General features: G+C 38.1%; 1 protein-coding gene across 1 annotated transcript in view; it reads right to left on the bottom strand.

The window, feature by feature from the left end:
* The window catches only part of LOC104402112 (solute carrier family 2, facilitated glucose transporter member 9-like), a gene marked incomplete at its 3' end in the record, with an annotated part of 53,476 nt that extends 28,904 nt beyond the window's left edge, over positions 1–24,572 (bottom strand). Inside the window, exons 1-4 of the mRNA XM_010009900.1 lie at positions 24,363–24,572; positions 22,305–22,465; positions 16,211–16,335; positions 14,710–14,855 (exon numbers count right to left, since the gene is read on the bottom strand). Of these exons, the coding sequence (XP_010008202.1) occupies positions 14,710–14,855; positions 16,211–16,335; positions 22,305–22,465; positions 24,363–24,572 (642 nt within the window). The remainder of the gene's footprint in view (positions 1–14,709; positions 14,856–16,210; positions 16,336–22,304; positions 22,466–24,362) is intronic.
* Between the last annotated feature and the right edge of the window lie 2,016 nt (positions 24,573–26,588).

Raw genomic sequence — 26,588 nt, 5'->3', positions numbered from 1 at the left:
TGGGCTTACTCTCAAGACAGGATACTTTCAAGTAGCTGAAGGAGAAAGGTGCCAGCAGTATTATTTTCTCCCACAAAATGGCCCTCAATCTGTCTGTGTTCTTAAGATAGATTCTGTTCCAACTGAATGCCAAGATGATTTTTTTTTGTCGTATTCTCCAAGTTCAGCATTCAGCTATTTAATTCAATGCTTTCTAATCTGAGACTTGGTTCTTAATTGAAAAGCCTGCTGAGACTTCAGTAGACCTACTGTTCAGGCATCATGTCTATCACATTTTCAAAAGCTTGGCTAGATCAAAGGCAGATTGCACTGCATCCTGGCTGATGGAGCTCTGAGAGGCACGGGGGTTTGGATCCCGTCCCTCAATCATTCATCTATCCATTCAAAGTCCATATTTCCCTAAACAGAGATAGATAATTTTTATTTCAATATAACTTTTTACAGTCAAATCAAAGGTCAAAAGCCTCCAAACTATATTCTGTTGATAGTTTTTATTTTACATTCTCTCACTTCAGCAATGTCTAAACCACCATGTACTGCATGGCATGGGATGCAATCTAAGCCCCAGAGCTGAATCAGGGCCTGAGATAACTGAATAACTCCCAGAGAGAATATGAGGGGTATCTCCTAATAGAATTTTTCACTTGCCCTTTAAGTGATAGAGGGGTTTTGTAACAAAATCTCCTGGGACAAGAAAGCAACCTGAGAAAGGGATTCTTTCAAAAAATGTCAAGATCAAGCTTATTAGTCTTCCTAAGAACCCTCATTAACTTCAATATACTATTTCTTCATTTGCTTTATTTAGTGCAGCTGAGTGAAGAACTCAGGTTAAGAGTCCAAGAACAGTTAATAATCACATAAACAAAGTAGGTATCCGTAACGGGTAAGAGAACAGGCAGTATAATCCATCAGTTTCATTCTATGTCTGGAATAAATTTATATAATATAAACACACTTGTCATGTACCACATAAAAAAGTTTATGGAGCATTAGAACTTTTTACAATATCTCTAGATACAAATCTTACACTTGATCAGCACATCATATTTTGTGTAGATTTTTTTCCACAATGTCAAGGACACTTATTAAAGGAAGAAAAAAAAGATTACTTGGAATAAGCTGACACCCCTATTAAAGTCTCCCTTAGCTTATGGTCACATTTCTCTCAACTCTTCTGAAAGTGTCATATTGAAAAAGCTACGAACAAGACTGAACCTCTAAACTTACCCTTCACAATAAATAACAGTGACAGCATAATAAAAAGCCCTCTATTTTCAGCACGTAAGATACCAAGCTTCCTTTATTTCCTCCATGAAAGATTTCTGTTTTACTTTTTATTGTGCTAACTTTTAATGCCTTAAGGTAAACATTCATAAATATTCTCCTACTTGCAATTGCTCTCATGAATTGGTCAGTAAATCACTGAAGTCAATGGAAACTTCTCCATCCATTTCAAAAGTTTTTGGGTGATGCCTATTCAACACTATAGAACATGTATTCCATTTGCTTTTCTCTTAATTTACATTATCCATGTTCAAATTATTCATTCTACTACAAAAAGAAATAGGAGGTCTAAAATAAATTTAAAATATCTGTAAAAAACTATGGAAATCAAGCTGAACTAGAGCCTATAGAGAGAATTAGAAGAAGAGGGAAAAAGGAGGGGGTTTTAACCTCTTTAAGAAGGAATAGGACAGGATACAAACTGGCATAACGCTCAGAAGCAATAATAATGTAAGGGAAAAAGACAGTGTAGGTGTGACTTAGAAACATTAACACTTTGCCTGTTGTCAGCAGTGAGAAGAAGCACACAGGCACTGCAGAGAGAAATGAAAACAACCCCATCCCATTTTATTTCAGGAAAAACTTAAAAGAGCATTAAATATTTTAATTACAGGGGACCCGATTCATCACCCGCTTGGAATCAGTACAAATAGCATGTCAAGATGGTAACATTTTAATTTTAAACTGTCACATTATGGATATTTGCTTAGACTGGAGTATGAAAAACTGGGCTTTGATGTATTTACAAAAGACAGTTAAATAGTAGAGCAAGTTTGACAACCACAGACTCATTGAAAGATTGGTAGAACAAAGTGCAAAGCTGCAGAAATACAAGGAGGAGGGAGAGGGGAGGAAATTAATAAAGAACGACATAGAGTTATCAACTGCAATGAGATGGGATTAACCTATACCAGAATACAGTAAAGCAAATGTTACTGTGTCAGAGAATCATCATCTAAAATGCAGAAAATGGAACTTACTGTAACAGTCAAATGGTGGAAAGGAAATTGGCATGGGTAAATGTCAACAGGCACTGCTGTCAGCTGAACTACTGGTCCTTATGAAGTTCAATGACCTATTTAAACACTAGTTACATTAAATATTTTCACTAATTTGATGAAATTTGAATACACTTTCAACACAGAAGAGGCTGAGAATATACACATAGATATAAAAATTTTTAAAAGGGGAATTGAGACATTGGCAGTGACATAGAACAGTGGTGGGAAGAAGTGCTGCTCTGCCCTGTATGTGGGCACACATTTTTTGAAAGACCTACTGGAGCCAATGAAATATTCAAGATGTATGACAGTATCATAAAGACTGAGTAAGGGAACACATGACTGCCACAGACTCTGCTCTCTCTCTCTCTCAATAACTGTATTATTTAGTTAAAAAGCATAACCTGGACACTCTCCATTCCCAACTGAGTATCAGCCACTACAGCACTGCCAGGCTCTCTGCCCCAAGTTCTGTTTTCTGTGCTGTGGAGATCCCTACAGTCAGCAGCTGAGCATCCCTGACCCCAGCTGTCCCAGAGCACTTGTCCCACATCCCTGTCTCCCTGCATTCGACAGCCACAGGGAAATTACTGCACCCCAAACACAAGCCCCAAACACCTCCTTGTGGCAGCAGCCTCCCTATGGCACAGGTAGTACAGGTCACTACCCAGAGGACTCCAACCCTGCTCGGAATCCCAGTATGCCCACCACCCCACCCCACAGAGCTATCGAGGGCTTGGTTAGCTTTACTGTTTGAAATATGCAAGACATTGCAGCAAAATGAATACCCACTCTCCTCTTCTCACATTCATTGCTCAGGATGAACTGTGATATTTCTCAGTGAGCAAGTCTATTTACCAATCACTATTAAATAGTCACATTTTACACATTAATTCTGTAATTAATTCCTTGGGGATGGAGGTGTATGATGGGTTTATGACAGCTCAGAACACCTTACAAACAGCAATAATTCTTTTGGATAATACCTTTCTCATGTAAAATGGCATATTTTACCTATTTTATATGTGGGGAGCATGCAATGCAAGATAATCAAAATGTCCAAGAACTAGTGATTTGTCAGTCTTTTCTTTTTAGTGTTACTATAAGAAGCAGGAACACATTTAAAACTTTAGTTTGGCAAAATGTAATTGCACACACAAAGAGCATTACATCTAGTATAATTTCCAGTGCTCTGAAGCATCTTGCCTCACCTCTTGCTGCAGCCCCATAAGGATTCAGGCCTTTGGGATTTTCTGTGTCACATCTGCCAGTCCCATAGGGACATCTAAGGTAGCCTAGGGCTTCAAAATGATACCATTATGCTTATGTTCAAGCAACTGAATCTTATCCTTTTTAGTAGAGACTTGGCACAAAAACTTCATATCAGAAATACTCAGTTTGCCACACAAAAAAATTACATCCCTGCTGAGAACAAACTGAGTAGGCATACTTGGGTATGCAAAGCTGAGAAGTCTGCTCAGGTCCAGCATTTCTCTGCTCATCTGTTACCACATCACACAAAACACTCCTAAATTAAAGGACAACCTCACCAGCCTGGGGCCAAGGACTGAAAAAATATTGAGATGGAACTAATTTCTTAGTGTTAGAACTGTCTTTTCTTCCTTGAGTCAAGGGTATGGCACAGCAGTGATGATCATAAGGCAGCTGAGAAATGAATACTTCTATACCTCAGGCTTCAGACCAGCTACTCACACAAGATGCAGGACAACTACCTTCCTCTTTACCTTCCTTGTGCCCCTCCAAACACACTACGACTTTCTCTGGCTGCAGAAGACAATGATCTCCCCATCTAACTGTTGCATCCTTGCTGGATACAATTTTCTCTTTGTATGACCATTCCTGTAACTCACTTCTGTCTTTTAATAACAGAGTTACAAAATGCTTACCTTCTCGTTTAAAATAGAGGCAACCCAGAGAGTATGTGTACTTCACCTCTGTTCTGCACCCACATGGATATTTATATGTCAGTACTACAGATACAGCTCTGACAAGAAAATTACTTGAGTCTTAGTGTCTTCCCAGGTATTAAACAGTACAGAAAGTTACCAGACTTAGGGCTGTAAAATAAAATTCACAGAAGTCAGTGGGAGGTTTTTGTTACTGAGTAAATGACCTTTAGATCAGGAATTAAAACAGCCTTGAAAGTGGTTGGTGTCCAAATTCTATGACCTTCTATTCATTAAATCACATGTTAGATCATGTACATACAAGAAGGAGAGTTAAAGTGTCTGTTTGAATTTCCCAAACCGTTTTTTGGTCCAACTTTTTATTGGAGTAACAACTAGCTTTTTACTGCACACTTAACTGGTGTGATTTTTTTCATTGCTTATCTATTTCTGAGTAAATAATTTTGGAGAAAAGCAATGGGAAATGGTGAGCTTTCAAGTGGGATTAGCAGCAATCAGCGTATACACTTGAGTGTCTTTAGAAAGAAGTGTCAGTGGTATGTTGGAGCCAAACAAAATTTCTGAATAAACTTCCTTTTAGCTATGCATGTAGACTCAGGTTAACTACCATTAATATCAAAATATAAAATAGTAAATTAAAATAATTGAAGGTAAGACTCAGTACCTCACACTTGAGCATATAGTATTGCTTTGATGCCCTAGGGTACCTCAGTTGTTCCTGTGGGACTGGCAAATGTGACACACACAATTCCAGAGATCTGCATCCTCCTTGGACTACAGCAGGAGGTGAAGCAAAATGCTTCAGAACATCTAGAAATTACATCAGATGAAGTTCATTTTTTTGTGTAAAGTTATAACAGCCAAGATTTAGACTAAAGATTTAAATTAAAAAAAAAAAATAAATCTCACTTTGATTTGACATTTACTTTAAGTTTAAAGAATCCCTCAAAATACTAATTGAGAATATATCTCCTGATTTTTCTTTTTGCCAGTGGTTTTAAAAGAAAACTAAGAAACCCAAGTCTAGAAAATACACCCTACTACTCAATACAATGACTGCATGCTACCCTGTGATGCTTGACCAACTTACCATAGTAACATTAATATCCAATTTTTAAAGGACAAATTTACATATTAGGACATGAATTTGCAATAAGAAGTGACTTTACAAAGGACCATGGAAATTAAAACTGAAATGTTAATCATCCAGAACCTTCAAAAGGTTTAAATGGTGATTATCTCCTCAGCATGTGAAGCACACTGGGAAGGAAGTCACAGGTTGAATCATTTTAGATTTGTTGCTTAAGAGCAGATCTGTACATATTATCAGATACTCAGTCTCTAAGGAGATAAGCAAATCTGAAACTTTACTTGCTTATAAACTTCTGCAGCAGAGTCCAACTAACAAAGGGTAAGATGAGGTTCATGGGAAGGCACTGCCTGTTATTAGGTCAACTACAGTAAGTGAAAAAGTCCACCTTTTCTAGTCTGACAAAGAAGCAAAAAGTCAAACCTTAACTATATAGACAGTATAAACAAATGTTCTAAGTTCAGTTGTATGTGTTAACTATGTTCCAGTGGATCAGGAAAAAGCAGTCTGACATTACAAGTGACTGCTCTCACCTTCCATGGTATTTTGAAGTCTTTCTTTACTTTAGACCTGTTGAAGGACATGTTTCCATGAAAGCTTGTCTACTGCTTTTCCAGCTGACGTAATTAAACAAAGTACTGCTACACAGAAATCGCATCTTCTCAGAAGTTAGGTGGGCACTGTTCTGGCTGGCTACAAGAAAGTAGTCCTCACTGATGGTAAACTTTCATCCAAACATTAGATGCTCTGTCAATAAGTCTGTTGATCAGCAATAGGTCTAAAAATAAATATATACGCATATCTCCATAGCACTCTTTCTTTTATAATCACATTTCCACTTCCACATTCACTCCTGCGGGATGATCTCCTTCCCAATGCAAATCTGGAACATTTGAATGACAAATCAGCTGTGTGTTGTTCCTAAAACTTCAGAAATTGAAGTCTCACAGCACTACTTTAATGGACTAAAACTCATTTGCAAATATGAAAATTCACAGCTGTTTTCCCATGAATTACTTAATGAGTTCTGTACAGAAAAAGAATGAATAAATAGCTTTGTGTCTGTCTGTGGGAACCAATAAAAAGTTGATTTATAATCTCCAGTAAATACATGATCTCAGCTACTCCACAATAGATATAAACAATATAAGTCATTTAATATCCCCATCACAAAGATATCAACACCCACTGCACCCACTAACAGGGCTGGTGTAACAGATTAGACCATCTCTCCCTATGGGTATTATTGAACTGTGAATATGCAACAACTCAGGGGGTCTTGGCAGTGTTTCTGTACCCCTGTCAGCACCAGCAAGGCCGCCTATCTCTGGTCTGGTGGCTGCACAGCAGCTTCCCTTGGTTGCATCAACTATTGGGTGAAGTGAGCTACAAGCCCCTGATCACCTTGTAATTAAGTGTGAGTGCCTTGATAAATGACATGGAAATTGCTTCAGCAATAAGAAACTCTGCCTTATGTGTTCCTGTGAAAAGATGAAGGAATTTCCCATAGCTAGATAAGAGAGGAGTCCAGAGAATACTTTAAAAAGGATTGCCGTTTGCAAAATCACTACCTCAAGTAATTCTTAACTGGCATCTCTGGTACCAGTTTGCAGGAAGAGCAGGCAGATTTCCACCCAGATACACATGATCAATCCAAGCTCAGAAAGGCATACAAACACCTGCTGACATCAGCAATTACCTGCATAAATGCTCAAACATTTTCTTGTTCTGTTTCTTAATTTAAGATTGTATTTAGAAGTTCCTTTCTTTGCAAGGGTAGTTTTCTGAGCTTATCCCCTTATGCATTTGAGCAGCCATTACAAGCACTAATGTGTCTCCTGCATTCTTAGCAGAACCCTTATGAGAAGACCCTATACCTTTAACTCACATATTTGGGCATACAGTTTAGTTAAAGTCTTTGAGTTCAGATTTAAGAGCCTTAGGAAATTGTCCTTCAAAAGCTGAACATGAATACACTGAGAACTCCTAGTTTAGCATCCTCTGAAAACTTGCTGAGGCTAAATACTGCACCATTGTCCAGGCTGTTAATGATGAAACTGAACAGGATTAGATGCAGTATTGACCCCTGGGGTACACCACTAGATACTGGCCTCCAGCTAGACTTTGTTATATTTCAAGAATCTAACTAGGCAGAATGAAGATGCTACATTTCTCTTATATACACAGCCAGATGTTTGAAATTATCACAAGTAGGACTTTGGGGATTCGAGTGATTCTGGAAACTGCTAAAGTAGTGGATGACTTTGTCCTGCTCTAATGGAAGCTACAAACACCTTTTTATATTTGGTAAACAGCAAGCATCCATGAGGCATAAGCTGCTTTCATTTCCAAGATACTTCATGCAGTTCGCCTGACTAATGTCACGAGAAGTCTGAGTTCTATATTCTGAAACACATTCTCACCTCGTATCTTGAAAGATAAATATCACTATCACGGCTCAAAGGGAAGATAAATGTATGGAACAACAGACCTCACAGAAAAATATGAGGAAACTGGTTGATTCATACTTTGTTATCATGCTAATGTGCAAGATTCATTTCAAGAGCATCTCCAAAGGACAATTTTGCCATTGGTGTCCAGCTATAGGCTGCAGGTCCCCAGAGCAATTTTGAATTGCTTTCTTTTCTCATCTATAATTTACTGACAGCTTTTAAGGAATCCTTGAATCTGAGTCAAGAGTCTCAGGAAGAAAGTTCAGCTAAAAAAAGAAAGAAAAACAAGGGGGAAAAAAACCACACTAAAAATGAAGCTTTGACAAGTAAAATCAAAGCTTAGTTTTCAGAAGAGCCTTCAACTGCACAGGCTGTACAACTACATATTCCATCACTGTCTATTTTAGTGTAGTGAAGGAGTGCTTTTAAAAGAACTTGGTGAAGCAAAAGGAAACATTCCCATACAAATTTTCCTATATACACAACTATCTATCACTTCAAATGTAATTTTTAAGAGGTCTTGTAAAGAAAATTAGTTTGACACATCAGCTACAGAAGTTCTTAGTCTGACTTTGAAAAAGAAAAAAAAAATAATCACAACTATTCCTTAGCAAGGTCCACTTGTGCAAGCAAAAACTCACTTGAAAGGGACTCATCACAGAGATTTTCTTTACTAGACATATAGTACACTGTCTACGAAGTTCATTAGACCTTTCCCAAATTTAGCTCATTTTACTGTAGAAATTTATATAAATATTAGCATCAGAATCTCTTTGCTAAAATAATTAGTTGTTGAGGGAGGACAGTTTGGCCAGTATCACCATGTGTCACACACAGACTTATTTCCAGCTAACTCCTACCCCAAAAATAGGTAATCTCTAGCCAGATATGCATTAAAGCTGCTCAAATTCCCCCAACAAAGTGGGATGTAAAACTATAACTCATGTTGAACCAATGAAAGAGACAAGAATCAATTAATGAAGTTTGTAACTGTAACCACTTACACAACAGCTTTGCAATGTGACAAATTCTAAACGTATTTAAAGAAAAACTGAGGAAAATCTAGGCAAAACCAGCATGTCACCTAAAGACAAATTCTGAGTTGTTTCTGGTGTACTTTGTTTTGCATCGCTTTAAGTTTTTACCCAGCATGGGGTTACCCTTAAGAGCAGTTAAGTCTTAATCCAGTGTTTTCTCTTCAAGAAGCCACTTTGTGTCTCTATTGCTGCTCCCTCCTGTACCTTGTATTGCTTGATTACACTTTTTAAAATGGGATGACCAAAAGTAGCTGCAACAGTCAAGAGATGGACACAACAGGAATTTTAAAGGTTTTCTGTTTACTCTACTTTTTTATTTCTCTCCCCCCAAAACACAGCAGCAGTAGAGATTATTCAGAAAGTGTTGCCCTATTAATTTTCAGGATGCAAGCAAAGCAAAGTTTTTAGGACAGCATACCGTCTGCTCTGAAACAGTGCAATAGTTAAACAGGCTTGTGGGTGCATGACCTAGAAACACTTGAAGTGTATAAAACAGGGTTTCCAAAGTAAACAAAATCTATTTTTCCATTGGCCTGCCCATGGCTAACAGCTGTTCTGGTCAGAGAAGCAGCCAGAGCCAGAGAGCCACTGGAGACAATTCCAGGGAAAACAACTCCATCTTGGTAAAACCTTATACACTGTGCATGGGAAAGGAGGCTCAAAGCAGAAGTCTGAGGAAAACATGGTAATAGGCAACAATTCCACTTTTATCTGCCCTGAGCTCGTATACACATTGTGAAGTATTTTTTCCTCCCCTTTCTCATATCTGTATAGACATGAAAGAAATACTGAGACTCAATGTATGAAAAATAAAATATGAACACAGTAACTGCAGCAAATGTATCCATAAACTAAATCCTCTGCTATTTAAAGAAAGATTAGAGCCCGCTTGCACTAAGTAAGCTGAAGCAATAGAACAGGTAGCCTGGTGGTCTACAACATGTAGAAAACATTACTACCCTAAGGAAAACCTTTGGAGCCAGACATTATGTATAGGAGGAACTAGGCGAGTTAGTTACAAAGAGATACCTAAGGGTATTCTATGATTCTATTCTATAATACATGGAATATGCCAGAATGAGGCCAGACAATAAATCTGCCAAGACACTAAGCATAACTTTGAACTTTCAAAACTGAAGTTGACAATGAACTGACCTTTGCTTTGCAGGGAGAAATCTGTCAGAAAGATGGGATGGGTGATTAAATTGCAGAATCACAGAAACAGAGAGAATGGAAACACCTGAAGGTTTTTTCTGTTTGCAGAAGTGATGAGTTTAAAACCATTCCTCCTTATCTTAATATCTGTTTTTTCCTTCAGTCAGATGTATGGAAAGCTGCACATGCTATACAGCAAAAAATGCCCCAAATGAAATCATCCTGTAGCAAGTAACAATAATTCAGTGCCCATGTTACAGCAGATAACATCACTGCATACCTGTGGGCCAGCACCAAGTTGTCATCTACAGCTGCCATGGCTTCCAGAAGAATTAAGGGCTCTGGCTTACAGCAGACTAAACCAAGCAGCTAGTACATGAAATGAGCACAGTACTTTCAGCAGCCAGCATGCTGGAGAGCAGCAGGGTACCAGTACATAAAGTCATGCTGTATAGTCTGATCACCAGCCAGCTTTACCACTGTGCAATTTCCCAAACCTAAATGGAGACACAGTAGATGTGGTTTCCAATAGAGTATGTCCTACAAGAATCGGAATCTTGGAAAAAAAAACCCACTAGTGTTAGGATTTGTTGGATGAGAGGGAATTAAGACAGAGGAAAGAAAGTAAGAATATGAAACCACAGCAGCAGAGGACCATTGTCATGACTGCCACTTTTCTCCTTCGGATAATCACTCTTAGTAACCATAGCATGATAACGGAACACCTTCTTCAGACTCAATACTCTAAAATTAGTACATTTGGAGACAAATAGAATAAAAGACTATATATTCAGAATCTAAAAGAATGCCTTTATTTGGGCTTTACAGTCATTCAATTTTTTTCCTCTGCTCTTTCATACTTCGTAATTTGTCTGTAATTTTAAAATTGAATGTAGTAATCTTCTCTGTTTGTGTCAATATGACATGACACAGGAAAAAATAATTAAATGCATTTCTGTAATGTTTCGGCCAAAACATTTCTGGAAAAAACAGGAAATAAGTATTTCATAAAATTCTATTTTTAAAATTATAATTTCATCTGGGTTATCTACGTAATTTTGTTCTTATGGGTTCAATTTTAAACCCAGAATTATTACAGAGAAAGATAACAGGACAAGAAAGAGGTTAAAGAGTTTGTTTTACCACAGGAGATGAAGTCTAACCTTAAACACAAATATCACAAGTGATGGGGGCAGGAGAAAGGAAGCACCCCGACAGTATGTGGGGAAAAAACCTCCAAGATATTAAGGAATAAATAACAGTTAACCAAAAGAACAATGAGAGTAAATTGGCAAAACTGGCATGAAAAATATATTAGAATGAAATGAGAAGACTGTCAACCCTCAGCACTTCCAGTAGAAAGCTTGGGAAGGCTGAAGGAACACGAGACGGCCAAACAGCCTTGAGACAGTAACACAGCCAAAGCTGAGCACTGCCCCTCAGCACCGAACCTGGGGCTGCTCACATTCCTCCTGCTTCACCTGGGCTGGCCTTCATAAGTAAAAGATTGCTAAAAAATCACTTTGGGGCTGCTTAAGCTACTTGACACAAAAAGCAGTAAGGACTTTCTGAATTGCCTTAAGTAACACTCAGTGCTTTGGAGCTATTTTTAACACACTTGACTGTTTAAAGGAACACTGTTGCATTCCATACTGGAGGAAGTCATTAATTAGCTTGTTAATAGATGCTTGCAAGGCTATGCCCAACAGCCAATGTAAACACTTTCCTTTTCTGTGGTGAGACTTCCACAGAACCACTGAATGCAACAACCTCATATAATCCAGATAAATGCATCAAGCTTCAATTTAAAAGTTAAATTTTCTGCTCAAGCTACTTCAGCCAGGAATCTGTTCCAAACATCACTCTGCTGAATTTCAGCATGCAATTATTTACAGAACATTTATAAAATGTTATCCTTGAAGCAATATTGTCCTTGAGATTAAGCCACTGTGTTCCTTCTATAATTCTTATTTCTTGTGTTAAGATGGTGAATTCAGTTCCTCTCTCTTCCCTGTATTTACTTGGCCACACGAGCAATGTTGCTGTCACCTCCTTTTATAAGACAGGACCTCAGCCATGTCTGCAGCCCTCCCCATGTCCATTCCTGTTCCAAAAAGCCTCTTCCAGCAAGATGCCCAACATGGTCTTTACCCCTCCTTTCTGCAAAACCATCACTGCTTAGACACTACAGTTAATAACCTCTTAGATACAAGTAATAGGCACATGACAGAGCTCAGGAGGAAATTGTTATGAAACCATGGGAGAAGATATGTACCCAGTATTATCTACAACAAATTCTCATAGAGACAACCAGCCAGCCACAGAGTAACAAAATAATAATCTGTGAGGTTTTATGCCATGATCATGAAAAGGCTGAACATTGTTAGACACACTTAACAAAGGTGTCTTCCACATCCTAGTGCAAGCAGTTGTGCAGAATAATGATCAATGGCAACAAGCTCCTACTGATCACAACTTTCCTGTCTATTTGCTTTAAATGATTTATGAATTTTACAAAGGTAGAATTATACCATACATTGGCATATTAGAGAATGGCTTAAGTTTAATGCAAGTGACTTCAGGCTTCTGAGGAAAGCAAGAGTTTGCTTTCCAGTTATAGCTGAAATCGGTAACACAACACGCATAGCTGTCTCCAAAATATGGTGGCTGTGGATCTGGAATACTGGCCTCACCTCAAATGCAACAAAGATTTTTCCAACAGAAGGGAGAAAAAATAACATGGGAATTATAAGAAGCTTTTAGATCATTAGTGAACAGAAGCCATGAAAACAGAGAGAAGCCTGCAACTAGAAAATAGCCTGCAAATGTCTTGAGCCTCCTCTTGAACTTGATCAAACAAAGTGACAGAAATTTGAGCAAAGTATTTGCTGGGGAAGAGAGAGGGGAAAGTGTTGGAAGAACTAAAGAACTCAGGCGAAGGACACCATTTTTGCCACCTTCCAGCTTCAACAGAAGTGCAATTATCACACATATCCTCTGCAGAAATGTCCCCTGGCAGTGGCTGCTGTTCCTGGTGCAAACCTTCCACTGACTTCAATGAGAACCAGACAAAGCTAGGGAAGAAGATCCTGGCTTGACTGAAACCAACAGAAATTTCAATATAGCCTTCGAAGAGTGATAAGACTGCACAAGGGAATCACATTTCAAACAGCCTGAGGTATCCCCTCAGTGCTAAATTTTATTAATATATTAAATGGAAAATACACTTACATACCCACCTGGAAAATTCAAACTGGCTCCAATAATTTTGCTGGAAATACGCTAATTCACACCAGACAAAACTTTTCTCCTTTGACATGCTGATGTGATATTAGCCATCCTGAAAAGAACTAATTCTACAGACGAAGTGTAGCTCTTATGTAAACTAATGGCTATCTTTAACAGTGTAATATTAATTAACTACATACTAAAGCAGATTGTAGAAGTAGAATAGCAACCTCCATATTTTGGCAGTGACAACAGTTGGGAGGAAGGGAAGGGGAGGAGAGGAATAAAACAAGCAAGAATGAGCTGAGACAAAAGAATAAGTATTCCCCATGCAAAATATCTCAAAGACCTACGGGAAAATAAGAATTTTCATGATATCTCACCTTTAAAAGCCAACAAAACCCCCAAAAACCTGATACACAAGGGCTGACATATATTCTAAGCAGTCAAATCAGCCTCTTGACATTTAGTTCCCTTGTTTGTAACAGACCAGTTTTCCAAGCAAGGAAACAGGACATCCATAGAAGCTACACAATGAAGGTCAGTGAAAGCAGTTTTAAGCCTTTTCCTAAAATCTGTTGGTTTGGGGGTGGGGAGTAAACTGTGCTTCAGTAAAGAGCAAATGGAATCAAACCATTTGCCTTCATGAGAGCTGAACAGAATAAGTGAGCCCAAGGGTAAAGGGACAGAATATGAGCCAGTCAGACAAAAATGAAAGTGTCAGGAAGGATGATATCATGTATTTACAAAGGAGTTGAATTTGGATGGACACAGGAAGACAAGCTCTCCTCACTTTTCAACTCTTTGCTACTTTCAGTGACTGTCAGAAGGGATTCTTAGTTTGGGTTTCATTGTGAGAGGATTGATGCAGATGCTTCCTCCACACCACCTTGATGATTCATCTTTGGGTGAAAATTATTTGCAAGTGCCAGCCTGAACAAACCTTGACTTTATTTATTTAGAGTAATGATGACATCCAGTGGCCACCAAGTTAATCTCAACCTATGACAGCAAGGCTCTTAATCAGAATAGATAATCTCTGTAAAAGTATATATTAACTCTGCTTTTCTACCTCCTAGTCTAAAATTAGTAGTGCATTATAAGGAACACTATGATCGTTGAGCAAGCGTCTTCCTTTTCAGGTCCTCATACAAACTCTAACCAAGCATTTTTCAGTTCTATCTCACATTGAAAAGTCACAAATGGAAACTGCAAAAACTCTTAAGTACTTCCATGGTACTCAAAGAAACTGGAAACCAGTAAAAATAAATGTACATCAAGAAAGTGGGGGGTGTGGAGTAAACGTGCATATGAATACACACAAGCTACTCAGCCTGTTAAAACTGGTTGCCACATCAACCAAACTCAGTCATACGTACAAGCTTTTAGAAGAAACCACTTTTCAAAGTCCTTCAGAACAAAACTCCAATTTTTCTGTTTTCCACTTTTGTATGGAACTCAGCCAAAATATGACAATATAACATTTTAAGCATGCTTATGTTCTTTCACAGAAAACATCTGTTAAATACGTACTTGCCCAAATACTTCTGGCAGCCCCAAAACTTGACCAGTGAAAACACCAATACAGATGAAAATTGCTGTGACCTGACCCAATGAACCACGGATTTCCTTAGGAGATATTTCACTCAAATACATGGGAAGAGCACTCAGAGAAATGCCTATGAAGGAAGGAAAAAAACATGTATTAAGTCAAATCACCTTTTCATTATGCCAGGTACAAAACAAACAGCTGCTGAAAGGAGTTCAAGTGCTAATCTGCTCACAAAAGCAGCATAAAAATATGCAAAGAACAGAATTTTATCTGTCCACAGACAGTGTGAATTATCTTCTCTGCATGTCTAATTACTCTTGCACAATTTAATAACCATGGGATTGATTATCTGTTGCAGATCTACAGTGATGTGCGTAGGCTGTTATTTGATGAGAAGCACCAAAGGTTACTTGGAAATGAGAATCACCAGGAGAATGGATTTTATGTTTTAAATTCGCTCATCCCAAAACAAGCAAAACCACTTCAGCGCTGGTGTAGGTAAGGAAAATAAAAACAACAATGCATCAGGCAGAGAGAGCAGACACTGTCAGGTGAAGTATTTTTACTGAAAATGTTATTAGCAGATGTTCCTCTCAATAGAGGCTTGCAACTGTGATGAGTTCTCAACAACAGACATAAAATAAGGACGAGAATGCTGCTCAAAGCCAGGGGAAAACAAATGCATGACCCTGGTTGGTGCACTGATAATATTTACACAGCTCCAGAAGTTTGGTCCTTTGGTGGTAATCTGAGACAAAAATTAGTATTCAGCACCAAAATTATCCATGAACTTCACATTGCAAGTGACAGACACATCCACTTTCAAACTATCATAGTTTGTGTTTACTGACAACACAGTCAAAACTTGCCGAAAAGGGGGCTTGGTGATGCAAAACTCAAAGTACTTTCCATTGTTTAGAATCACATAATTACACTGAGAGTGTAGAACAATCTCAATTCATCAAGGCTGTCTCCACATTAGGTAAAAATTTCTCACCATTTAGCAATCTGCTGAGATCTGCTGAACTTGCTGAGACCTTCACTGCTATCTGCAAGACTATTCTGATGCAGCAGTGTGTGCATGGGAAGACCATGTTGCTAGGAGCAAACGATGTAACAAACCTTCCACTTAATCCTACTGATATTAGCATGGGATCCAATGACTTCTAAACACAAAGCAGCAAGCAGCATTAAAAAATAGACTACACGCTCCTAGCCAAAGGATTTTCTTGGCATGAAGACAAATATGCTCTACCACAGCTGGAGGAGGACAGGGGTGGACAGCAGCAGCTAGAATCTGTTCCAGTGTCTTGTCCAAACATCAGATCCTCCAATCCTTGTCTCCTGTTTTGTCTCAGTAAAATCAGTGTGGCTAGTCCATGAAATGCCTCTTTAATGTAAAGAAAGATCTAACTGGGGGAGAGGAGAAAGATTATGCATAGTGCAAGCATTTCAGATACGTTTAGGGTGTTAAAAGCTTACCTGCATCAACACCCATTATAACACGGCCCAGTATGAGCATTTCAAATGACCCTGCCAACAAGGAGAGGGACATCAACAATGCGGCTGTCACTGCAAACACATTGTTGAGCAGCAACGTACATTTCCTAAAAGGAAAAGATATTTTATGTAGATACGTACTTCAAAGGCACAGCAATTACCCATCCTACACATCGTAAGAATTCAAGTGTCATGCTTAAGTCTCCATATATGAATACAAACAAATGTACTCTGGGTAAATGTATGTATGTAAGAACTAGAGAATACTTCAAATAGCAATAAGCTGATATAACCACAGGTGGTTTTATGCTACATACAATTTTTGCCATTTTGAGAACTTCCCAACACTGACATGTTTATGCTATTGTAATTCATCCTTAAATCCATGATATTAAAAACATATGTTGAGGAAAATTACTTACTAATTGTACAGATAGAAAAAACACTCAGGCTCACATAAGTCACAGAAATCAACCCTTTTCCAAAAATTGTTGAAATTGATCAAAATATAGATTTACAATTTTTCCCCAATTTTTAAGTTATTTCATTCTATGATCTTAAGGTCCTTTCCAACCTTAACTATTCTATGATTCTATGATTCTATAGCAGTCAACACCTGAAAAAAAAATATTTCTTTCAAAGAAAAGAAATCTTTTTAATGGAAATTATTCCTTTGTAAAAAAAAAAAAAACCAAACAACCAAAAACCAAAAGAACAACCCACAGAAATGTATTTTAAAAATTTCAAAAACATCTCCATTTCTCATTTGCACTATACTAACAGCTGTATTTCTTATAGTTTTCATTTCTCAGAACTTTCTGCTCAAGTTTGGGGGACTCATTAATTCAAAAGTGACTCATAAGTCTCAACTTCTGCAGAGGAAATACCTTACAAAAGAAATTTTATGTAGGATTTCTTGGGCCTTTGACAGTCAGATTCAAACACTGACATCCAAGGTCTCATTCCTGAACACATAGAAGAACAGTGGTTAAGGATATAAAATCAACAGCTCTGCTGCAATGATTCTCTATTGAAAGATTTAAGTAGAAAACCCACCCAGAACTCCGACAATCACTGCTACTTTGTGCACATCTCTCCACAGATATGGATTTAAGTGGCTTTTTGCTAAAGTACAGCCTGCAGGTGAATGGCTGGAGAAGCTGTTTATCATCAGGTTCAGCCTTGTGAGCAACTGAAAAGTTTCTTATGATTCTCAGATATCCATAGTCCCAGGGCGATCTACTGGAGATATGGTGACCTCTGTACAACACACCACAATGAGATGGCTGCTTTGCATTGCTTATGATCTAAGTACAAACCACCATGATTTCCCTAATTATGTGGCAAGAGAATGATTATACCTTATGTTTCCATCTCTGAGTCACCTCAGTTGTCTATATGCGGTAAAGCAATGCAGTTTTGCCTCCACCAGGTTTTGCAGACACATAATTAAGCACAGTCTTGTTTTGGCTCTAGAGGTACAACTCAGTACTAAAGCCTCCAATCCCACTCACAACAACGTACGAAATAAACAACTGATTTAAAAACCAATTTACCTCGAGATAAACACCATTGACGATGTAAATTATGAGGAATCCATTAACTTTGGCAGTAAATTACACAGGCACAATACACCAATTTTATTAAAAAACTGAAGTGGTATTAAATTCTTGAGTATTCTCAATTGATTTTCAATCTCTGTATGGTATAATTTCCATGCAAAAGGAGTGTCCAGAAAGGCTGTCTACACTTTACCAGTGCAGGCAACAAACCAACCTAGCAGTCCTCATTCTTCTCCAGTTCAACACTTAGATAGCAACTGGAAATCTCCCACCCACTGAACAAGTCACCCAACTTCACACAGCAGATCAATGCATTTTTTAATAGGAGATATTTTTAATACTTGTATTTCTAATTACTTTTCCTGCTTTCTAGTGATTTTTGAACACTGAATAAGTAACAGTTTGAGAATCAAAAAATAAGATACACCTCATTTAAAGTATATGTTTATACAACATAGATGTCAAGAGTGGTGATTTTACCATTTTAAACAGATTTTTCAAATGGATATAATTTGAGTGTTGAAGTGACGTAAGTAATGCCAAAAATGGAAACAAAATATTCATTCAGGTCAAAAAAAGTGCTATATGTTCATCTGAAGAGATACTTTCCTCTAATTTAAATAAAAACTACAAAATATATATCTTTTTAGAAAAAATTGACCAGTGACCCCTTATGCTATGCAGCAAAGAACAGAAAAGCACAGCCTAACTAACCAAGATTAAACCGAAGGGTTTTGTATTTGTCAGATTGAATAAAAATGAAAAGAAGAAAATAAAAAAAGACGGTTTAGAGTGTTTTAGAGTGTCTGTGACAAGGTTTTGAAAGTGAAGGGGCTGCAGGGGTGGCTTCTGTTAGGAGATGGAATGAGTGAGTAACAAGGTCAGTGGGAAAGAAGGTGCTTCAGAATGGCAAATGACTGTGGCCCATGGAGGACCTATGCTGGAGCATAGGAGGAAAGTGAGAAGCAAGCAGCAGCAAAGAGAAGTTGCTACACACTGATCCCCACCCCCTGCACTGCCCGTTCTCTCATCAAAAAGACTTGCGTATGACCTGCCAGTGTACCAAAAGAGAGGAGAGGAGGCTGGACTGATGTTCAGCCTCGGATAGTGGAAGGAAAGGTGTCCTGTTTTCAAGTACCAGCTCAATAATAAAATAGTTAAGCTAACTGGCAATAAATTAAGTTAAATCCCCCAAGCTGAGCCTGAACTAGTCCTAAGAGAAGAGCCATTTGCTCAGTAGTAATCAGTTTCTATGAGCATCCCACCTGAGATGCACAGATCATCCATCAGCTAGACACGAATAGAGCTAAGCTTTAATGATTTTATTCTGCCTTTTTCTTTTTTAGGTATTTTCAATATTGAAAACACTTATTAATCTGTTTCTCAGAATTGTCCCTGGCTTTTTGCAAAGTCACATATTATTAATCTCTTGTGATTTCAAGGTAGTCATTTGCTCTCATTATATTGGATAGTTCCAGAGGCCAGAACGGAATCCTAGTGACTATGTGCCCTCCACGGCTACAATAACTTCAATTATGGATTTGAATTAATAATCTTTTTGTCTAAAACTTGCAACTAGGAAAATGACAGAATTAAGGTTTCATCAGAAATGCACTGATGTCTCAAAATTCAATAATAAGAAAGAATTTAGAAGCTCCACTTGGGAGAAAATATGCATCCTTAATCAAAAAGTATAGTAAGGAAACTTGTATATAAATAACAAGCTGTGTGTTCTTTAAACTAGGTGTTTAAATAAAACCAGTAACAGATTAAAGACCACAAGTAGATGACTTCAGGATAATGAAGAGATGTGTTGGTTGATGAGAAGCTTAACATAAGCAGGCAGTGTGCGCTTGCAGCCCAGAAAGCCAACTGTATCCTGGGCTGCATCAAAAGAAGTGTGACTAGCAGGTCGAAGGAGGTGATCCTGACCCTCTTCTCTCATGAGACCTCACTTGGAGTACTGTGTCCAGTTCTGGTGTCCTCAACATAAAAAGGACATGGAGCTGCTGGAGCAAGTCCAGAGGAGGGCGATGAGGATGATAAGAGGACTGGAGCACCTCCCGTATGAAGATAGGCTGAGAAAGTTGGGGCTGTTCAGCCTGGAAAAGAGAAGGCTGCGTGGAGACCTTATAGCAGCCTTCCAGTATCTGAAGGGGGCCTACAAGGATGCTGGGGAGGGACTCTTCATTAGGGACTGTAGTGGTAGGACAAGGGGTAATGGCTTCAAACTTCAACAGAAGAAGTTTAAATTAGATAAAAGGAAGAAGTTCTTCACAGTGAGGGTGGTGAGGCAGTGGAACAGGTTGCCCAAGGAAATTGTGAATGCTTCATCCCTGGCAGCGTTCAAGGCCAGGTTGGACAGAGCCTTGGGCGACATGGTCTAGTGCAAAGTGTCCTTGCCCATGGCAGGGGGGTTGGAACTAGATGATCTGAAGGTCCTTTCCAGCCCAAACCATTCTATAATTCTATGAAATTCCCTTAATTGCTTCATACTCAAAATGGTTCACTGTGCTTGAAGGAAGGCCTTGTCCCTCTCCTGCAAATGCCTCCCTAGCAGTGGCCTGAGCAATTCACTGTACATAACACTCTGGATATTCAGGGTACATAACAGCAGCTGCTCTTTGGTAGAAGAAGAAAATTTAAATTATGAAGTGTAAAAGACACATCTGAACATGGAACTTATGCTTATGTGGATGAAGGCTCTCTTTGGAAAAATTCCATCTCTTTTGAAGTAAGTAGGGCCTAGGAACCAAGTAATTTGGAAATTATGTTATTAACTTCACAGCAACACAATTCAAGAGTGCTCTTTTTAAAGTCATACATTATTTCTGACTAATATTTTTGATCCCCCTTAGTTCATTATTCTGTGTCAGTGTAAATTGAGATCAGCTTCATCACACATACAAGCCTCCAAACTACACTTGAACAATTTAACAGCAAAGTATTTTATTGTTCTATCAACATTTCATAATGTGCTCCTCTATTATGGTACAGATACGTCAGTCTGGTTTCCTAGACCAGACAAACACACTGTGCTGTGAACACCAAAACTCAAGAACCACACTTCAAAGAGCATCGTCTATCCAGTGTCCCTGAGACATAATCAAGTACTCATACACCATATCCACGAGAGGTGTTTTCGCACCCTAGGTGCCCTAGAAATATGATCTGCTTCAATCAAAGTGGTATATATATGACTGAGATCAGTTGCCACTTTAACAAACCAGCACACAAAGCTGTTCTACTCTTCACCAAAAATTCAAGCCATCTCTGAAGCCATTTTTCACTTTTTAATAAAGACTCAGTGATAATTCCTGGAATTAATCAGTCTGAGTCAGGCATAGTTTCATATATTTAATAAATGTGTAAAAGGCAAATTGATGATTTGGCAGAAGAAGTTGCAAATCTAAAAATAATAATGTGACTATGAAAAATACTTAAGAATTGAAAATCAAATGATGAAATGAAGGGGCAGAATAAATTAATGAAGCATGGATAATAGATTTATAGAGCAGAGAACACTGACTTACTGTAAGTATGAAATGGAAGAACCTAAAAACATACTCTGAGATGAAAAATAGGAAATGGAATAGTTGGGAGAACAGCAAACAGGCCTAGTAGAGTACTACTGAAAGTGATGGAAATAGTCGAAACATAGAACAGGAAAGTAAGAACAGTGGAGGTGGATTCTTATATTTAAGCCTCCATGGTGATATTCTCCAGTGATTTAACTGAGCAAAAAATATCAAATTATGTAGAATTTACAATCAAGGAAGAGCCAAATGATCGGTTAAGATGGATGTTATAATGGCTTTCAAAAACAAACAAACAAAAAAACCCCAACCAACCAACCAAACAAAAAATGCCAAAATACAACTTTTAAATTCTCTTTGAAAGACTATATGAAAAAACAACAAAAAAGAAATGACAGATATATCTTGTCAATACCTGCAGCAAAAATGCAAACATACACCAGCAGAAAAATTGCTAAAATACTCATGTTTCCTATGGTCAAGACTTGGTCAAATAGTGCATTGCATAGAGCAGGGAAGGCACTCCCAGGCTTTCAGAAGACCAAACAAAAACTTCATCCTAATTTAGTTCTTCAAATGTTTGTTGAGAAGCAAATGAGACATGTTGATAGCTTTATTTGTGTACAGTAAGAGTCCCACCAGACTTGCGAAACAACAATCTGCCAATCCTGTGTGAAATCTTTCCTTTTTCATGGTATTTTCCTTTTGCACCTCCTTGATGCGACCTCCTTGACATCTCAACCCACTGCCTGTTCAGAGCAAATGGCTTCTCAAATGATGCACATGAAGGCCAGCGAGAAAGGTACTAATTTTACTCTTGGAAATTTGAAACTCCTTAGGAATGAGCTTTCATAATTTGAATATGTTTAAATTTGCAATCTGGTGAGTAGGGTTTTTAGAAAGAAATAAAAGTAAAGCCTTCCAGAGAGAATAAATGAGAAATCGGTTTTAAAAGTACAAGTTTTCCGATGCACTTACCGTCCAAAGAACTTCACAATTGGGGTAACAATAATGGCACCAACAAGGCCACCAATGGCAAAAATAGAAACAGTTATGGACCAGAGGAGAGTCAGTGTGCTTTCATCCACTGAGAAGCCATATCTTCTTTCCCAAGTTTCATTGTAAAACTTCTTGATAAACTGAAAGAAAATACATAATGATACATGTAAACATAAAAAATTACACTTTAAGAACACAACTGATAAAAACAGAATAAAAAAATCCAAACCAAACAAAAAAACCCCCACAAAAACCCAGTAGCTTGTTGATAGGAATCACTCTTGCCCTTCTAGCTATCTCCTCCAAAAAATGGGGCCTCCTTTCTAGATACAATTGCAATATAGACTGACTGAACCAATCAAAGTGTAACATATGCTTAACTACATGCTGTTCATAAAGAAGAGGGAGGTAAAAACATAGGTAGACATGAATGTAAGAAAAGCTTATAAAAGAGAAATTCTTATGAAGCAAGGATGGTACCATTTAGGTTGTTGATACAACACTAACAATTGGTTTAGCTTTACTGTGTATATATATATGTGAACATTTCAGCCTGAACTGGGCCTGAGGACAGACACAGAATCACAGAGCGGCTTGAGGATGGAAAGACCTCTAGAAGCTATCTTGTCCAATCCCCCTGCTGAAGCAGGGCCACCTAGAGCTGCATTCTTAGAACCATGGCTGGAGGTTTCTAAATATCTCCATGGACTGAGTCCACAAAATGACACCACTCACACAGAGCAAGGTAGTGCACATCAGCTGAGCTCTCCTCACTGCTCACATACACACTCTTAACCTCAGCCAGGTGACATATCACATCCTAGCATAACAGTCTTTTGGACAAGCCAAGGAAAACTGCACTGCCTAGGATTTGCCATGACTCTTAAAAAAAAGAACATACAAAAATTCTTAAAAGCCACCTACTGTTAGTCAAAGATCGTGAATCAAAGCCTCACACTAAGAGCAGAGCTTTACTGCTTTTTTATGCATCTTGTACTGACAATAACTTGGGACTAAAGAGGGCAAGGATGACAGGCAAGGCATGCTCCACTAACAGGTAGAGGCAAAAATGTGTTGAAGTTGGTGAACTGGTAGAAATGCAAAGGTAATGAAAAGGAAGGGAGTTACAATCAATTCCTGCCAGATGGCAACATGACTGACATCAAGAGAAGAGTTTGGCTTGTCTTACCAGACAGCACCTAAAGCCATATGCTGATAGATTTGGGAGGCAGGGGGAGTTCACATGTAACTTAGTAAATCCCTTGAAAATTTTTAAAGACGCTTTAAAAGTTATTGAATTAAGAATCCTTTTGGCAAAACCCTGCACTGTACTCACCATGAAAGAACATTTATCATCTCTATTTTGTATTTCAATCCCAGAATGCAGATAGAATCATAGAATCATGGAATAGTTAGTGTTGGAAAGGACCTTAAGATCTCAGATTGCTCAAAACTAAGTGCCTTTCACTAGTCTATTTTTTCCAAAGAGGCAGTATTGCAGAAGTGAGTGATTCTACAAATTCTTTAGCATTACACTAGGAAAAAAAGATGGAGTGAATTGAAAACTATTAGCATTAATGGACTGTGGAATAAGGGAGGTTGTTTCCACTTTTGCATTGTATTTATGACACTCCCACATCAGGCAGCCACACAAAATCCAGGACATACTAAGCCAAGCAATGAAAGATAACCTTTTTCTGCCACAGAACTTACAGCCAAGACAAATAACTGTTAGAAGAGGAAGGCAAGAGCTGACAGCGGTTGGTTTGATATTGGTGGGAGGGAAAAAAGCCCACAGTATCAATCAAAAAGAGCTAGTTATATGACATCATTAAAATTAAGAATCCCAAATCACTTTTCTGATATGTTATATCTTCTTCCCTTCAAATTTACATAAGCTGTTTTTGAACAAAGTTCAGGTTGGTAAACAAAGTAAGCAATTTATTTTCAGTAATGACAGATGTATGTATCAAACATGAAATCAGACTGATGTGAATCTATCTGCCAGACAAGCTGGTTCTCTTTAGAACTTAAAACCTGAGACCTATCTTCTAGCTCTTCAGCTACCCCAAGACCTACACTTTTCACCCATGGCAACTTAATTTCCTTAAGAGCCCTCCATAAGGGCCCTTCCACAGTAACTTTAGCAAGTCCAAGTGCCTCTTGAATCTCCAGAGAACTCTGACAGATGCCTGAGTCACAGTTTTCCTCTGCAAAAGCTATGCCAGCTCTTCCGCAGATTCTCATGTTTCTACTACGGTTTCTGCTAGTTTGTCAGGTACAAATTACTAATTGTTAGCGTATATGTTCCAAGTTTTACCCCTAAAAACTAGTATCTTCTTAAAGTCACAGTAATCCTCTAAGTCTCTCTGTTACTGAGGCTATTTAAAAATAAGCTGAACTATCATATGAAGCCTATAATTTGAGTTATTGTTTCAGTCTTGAACAGATGTTAAGCTATTTTGGTAACCTGACACAAAATTATCACTGATTTTATTCCAGTAATTATTATCACCACTAATTTATCCCCAATACATCCTCTATAAAGAAGGTTCCAGTGTGGGACCTCCCCAGGCTTTTCTAATTCAAAACATTAATTCAGGTTTCTTGTTCTAGCCTTATACTTTCTGAACAACCTTTCTCAGCTTCCTCTACCAGCCTTATATCCCCAAGCCTTTTGTCTGGACATTTTCTGTGCCTGATGAAAGTACCCAAACTCCAGGGCCAGCTCACTTTTTCAGCCTTCAATGTCCCAAAGTTTATATTCTTTTTCTACCTTCCTGACATGTGCACAACTGCAGGTTTTTGAAGGATGCCTTTTAACAGCTTCTCTTCCCTGATATTTAATTACACCAAACTTTTTTCATCTTTCTAATAGATGAAGATGTCATAGCTACCGTATAACATTTTTACACAGTCTCTGTATCACCTGCAGAGACATCTCCTATTTACTTCCTCTTTAGTCAAGCCTCCTCATTTTTATGCTCTTTCCATTTTGAAATCAAGCAAAACTCCGAGGCTGCCATGATCTCTGATGCTCTGGCGAGGATGCAGTAGCAGGCAGTCACTACTGCAGAAGAGCACACCATGCTTGTGTAGTGCTCTTAGCAGATCTCTGTTAGCACTCCCCAACAAGCTCTACAGAACCACAAAGTGTAATCTTGGCACTTTTCTCCAGTTTCTTCTCAGATTTCCTCCAGCATGTCATAGGTACTAAATTATCCTGGCATGGAACTCGGCAGTATAAGCCTTACACCACATTTTTCCTGTTCAAATGAGGAATTTCAAACTTTAGGTATTCCAGCCTTGGACACAAGAACTATTCGATGTGCAGACTTTATTTTGTTTGAAACAATATCTCTCCACATGCACAGGACCCAAAAAAAGTGGAGGTACAACATGTCACTTACTATCTTCCATCTGTCAAATTTCTAGTAGGTGCCTTGTGCCCTGAATTAAAAGGTGGACAGTGATATGTCTCCCATCCTAATATGTTTCCATATGAACAGACAGAAAAAAACCACAAATCGGAGAAAAAAGTCAATTTGGTGCACAGTCCATTAAGAAGAAGCTCAGAATATGCTTCCAAATTAATCTGCCATTAAATCAAGTAATACATCTTATCCTTCCACACCAATACTCAAATTATATTGAGATTCAGGTATCTTCTTGTTTATTTGGACTCATTTCTGATAGTAATGAATACTAAAATAAAATATTTTTAGAACACTATTAGCATTTCTTGCTAATGGTAATGGCTACAAATAATACATAAATTATTCTTTCCTTGTGTTATGACTAATTTTCTCAGCATAGCTTTGTTATTTAGTGGAGACATCAAATAACTGCAAATATTAATGAAAAGAGAGTACAAACTACAACACTTTGTGGTAACAGGTAAATGTGCTGGCATGTACATCACCTGTGTCTGGATTCCCATTGCCAATAAATGGGAAGCTAACAACACATACAGGTTTTGAGGACTTGCACATGAAGCAAATTGGATCTAATCCAACAAATCCACTGAACTTGAATCCATGGAATTCTGTGGAAAGGCTCTTTTGGGATTTTAATGAGTTGTCTGAACAATGTTAATGGCATAAACCTGTATACAAAAATTTTAATCCCTAACCAAAGCCTACAAAGAAGGGAGCTGACTGATATCAGTATCTCATATTCTGCTGCGTCAGTTCATTAAAGTAGTAGTGCTACGGTGGGGAATATAAAGGATATATATATTTTAATATTATATATGGGATATAT

Source organism: Nestor notabilis, unplaced genomic scaffold, assembly GCF_000696875.1.
Source record: "Nestor notabilis isolate BGI_N333 unplaced genomic scaffold, ASM69687v1 scaffold13012, whole genome shotgun sequence".
NCBI lineage: Eukaryota > Metazoa > Chordata > Aves > Psittaciformes > Psittacidae > Nestor > Nestor notabilis.
The sequence above is the reverse complement of the archived record's forward strand: the minus strand, read 5'-3'. Positions and strand labels throughout refer to the sequence as shown.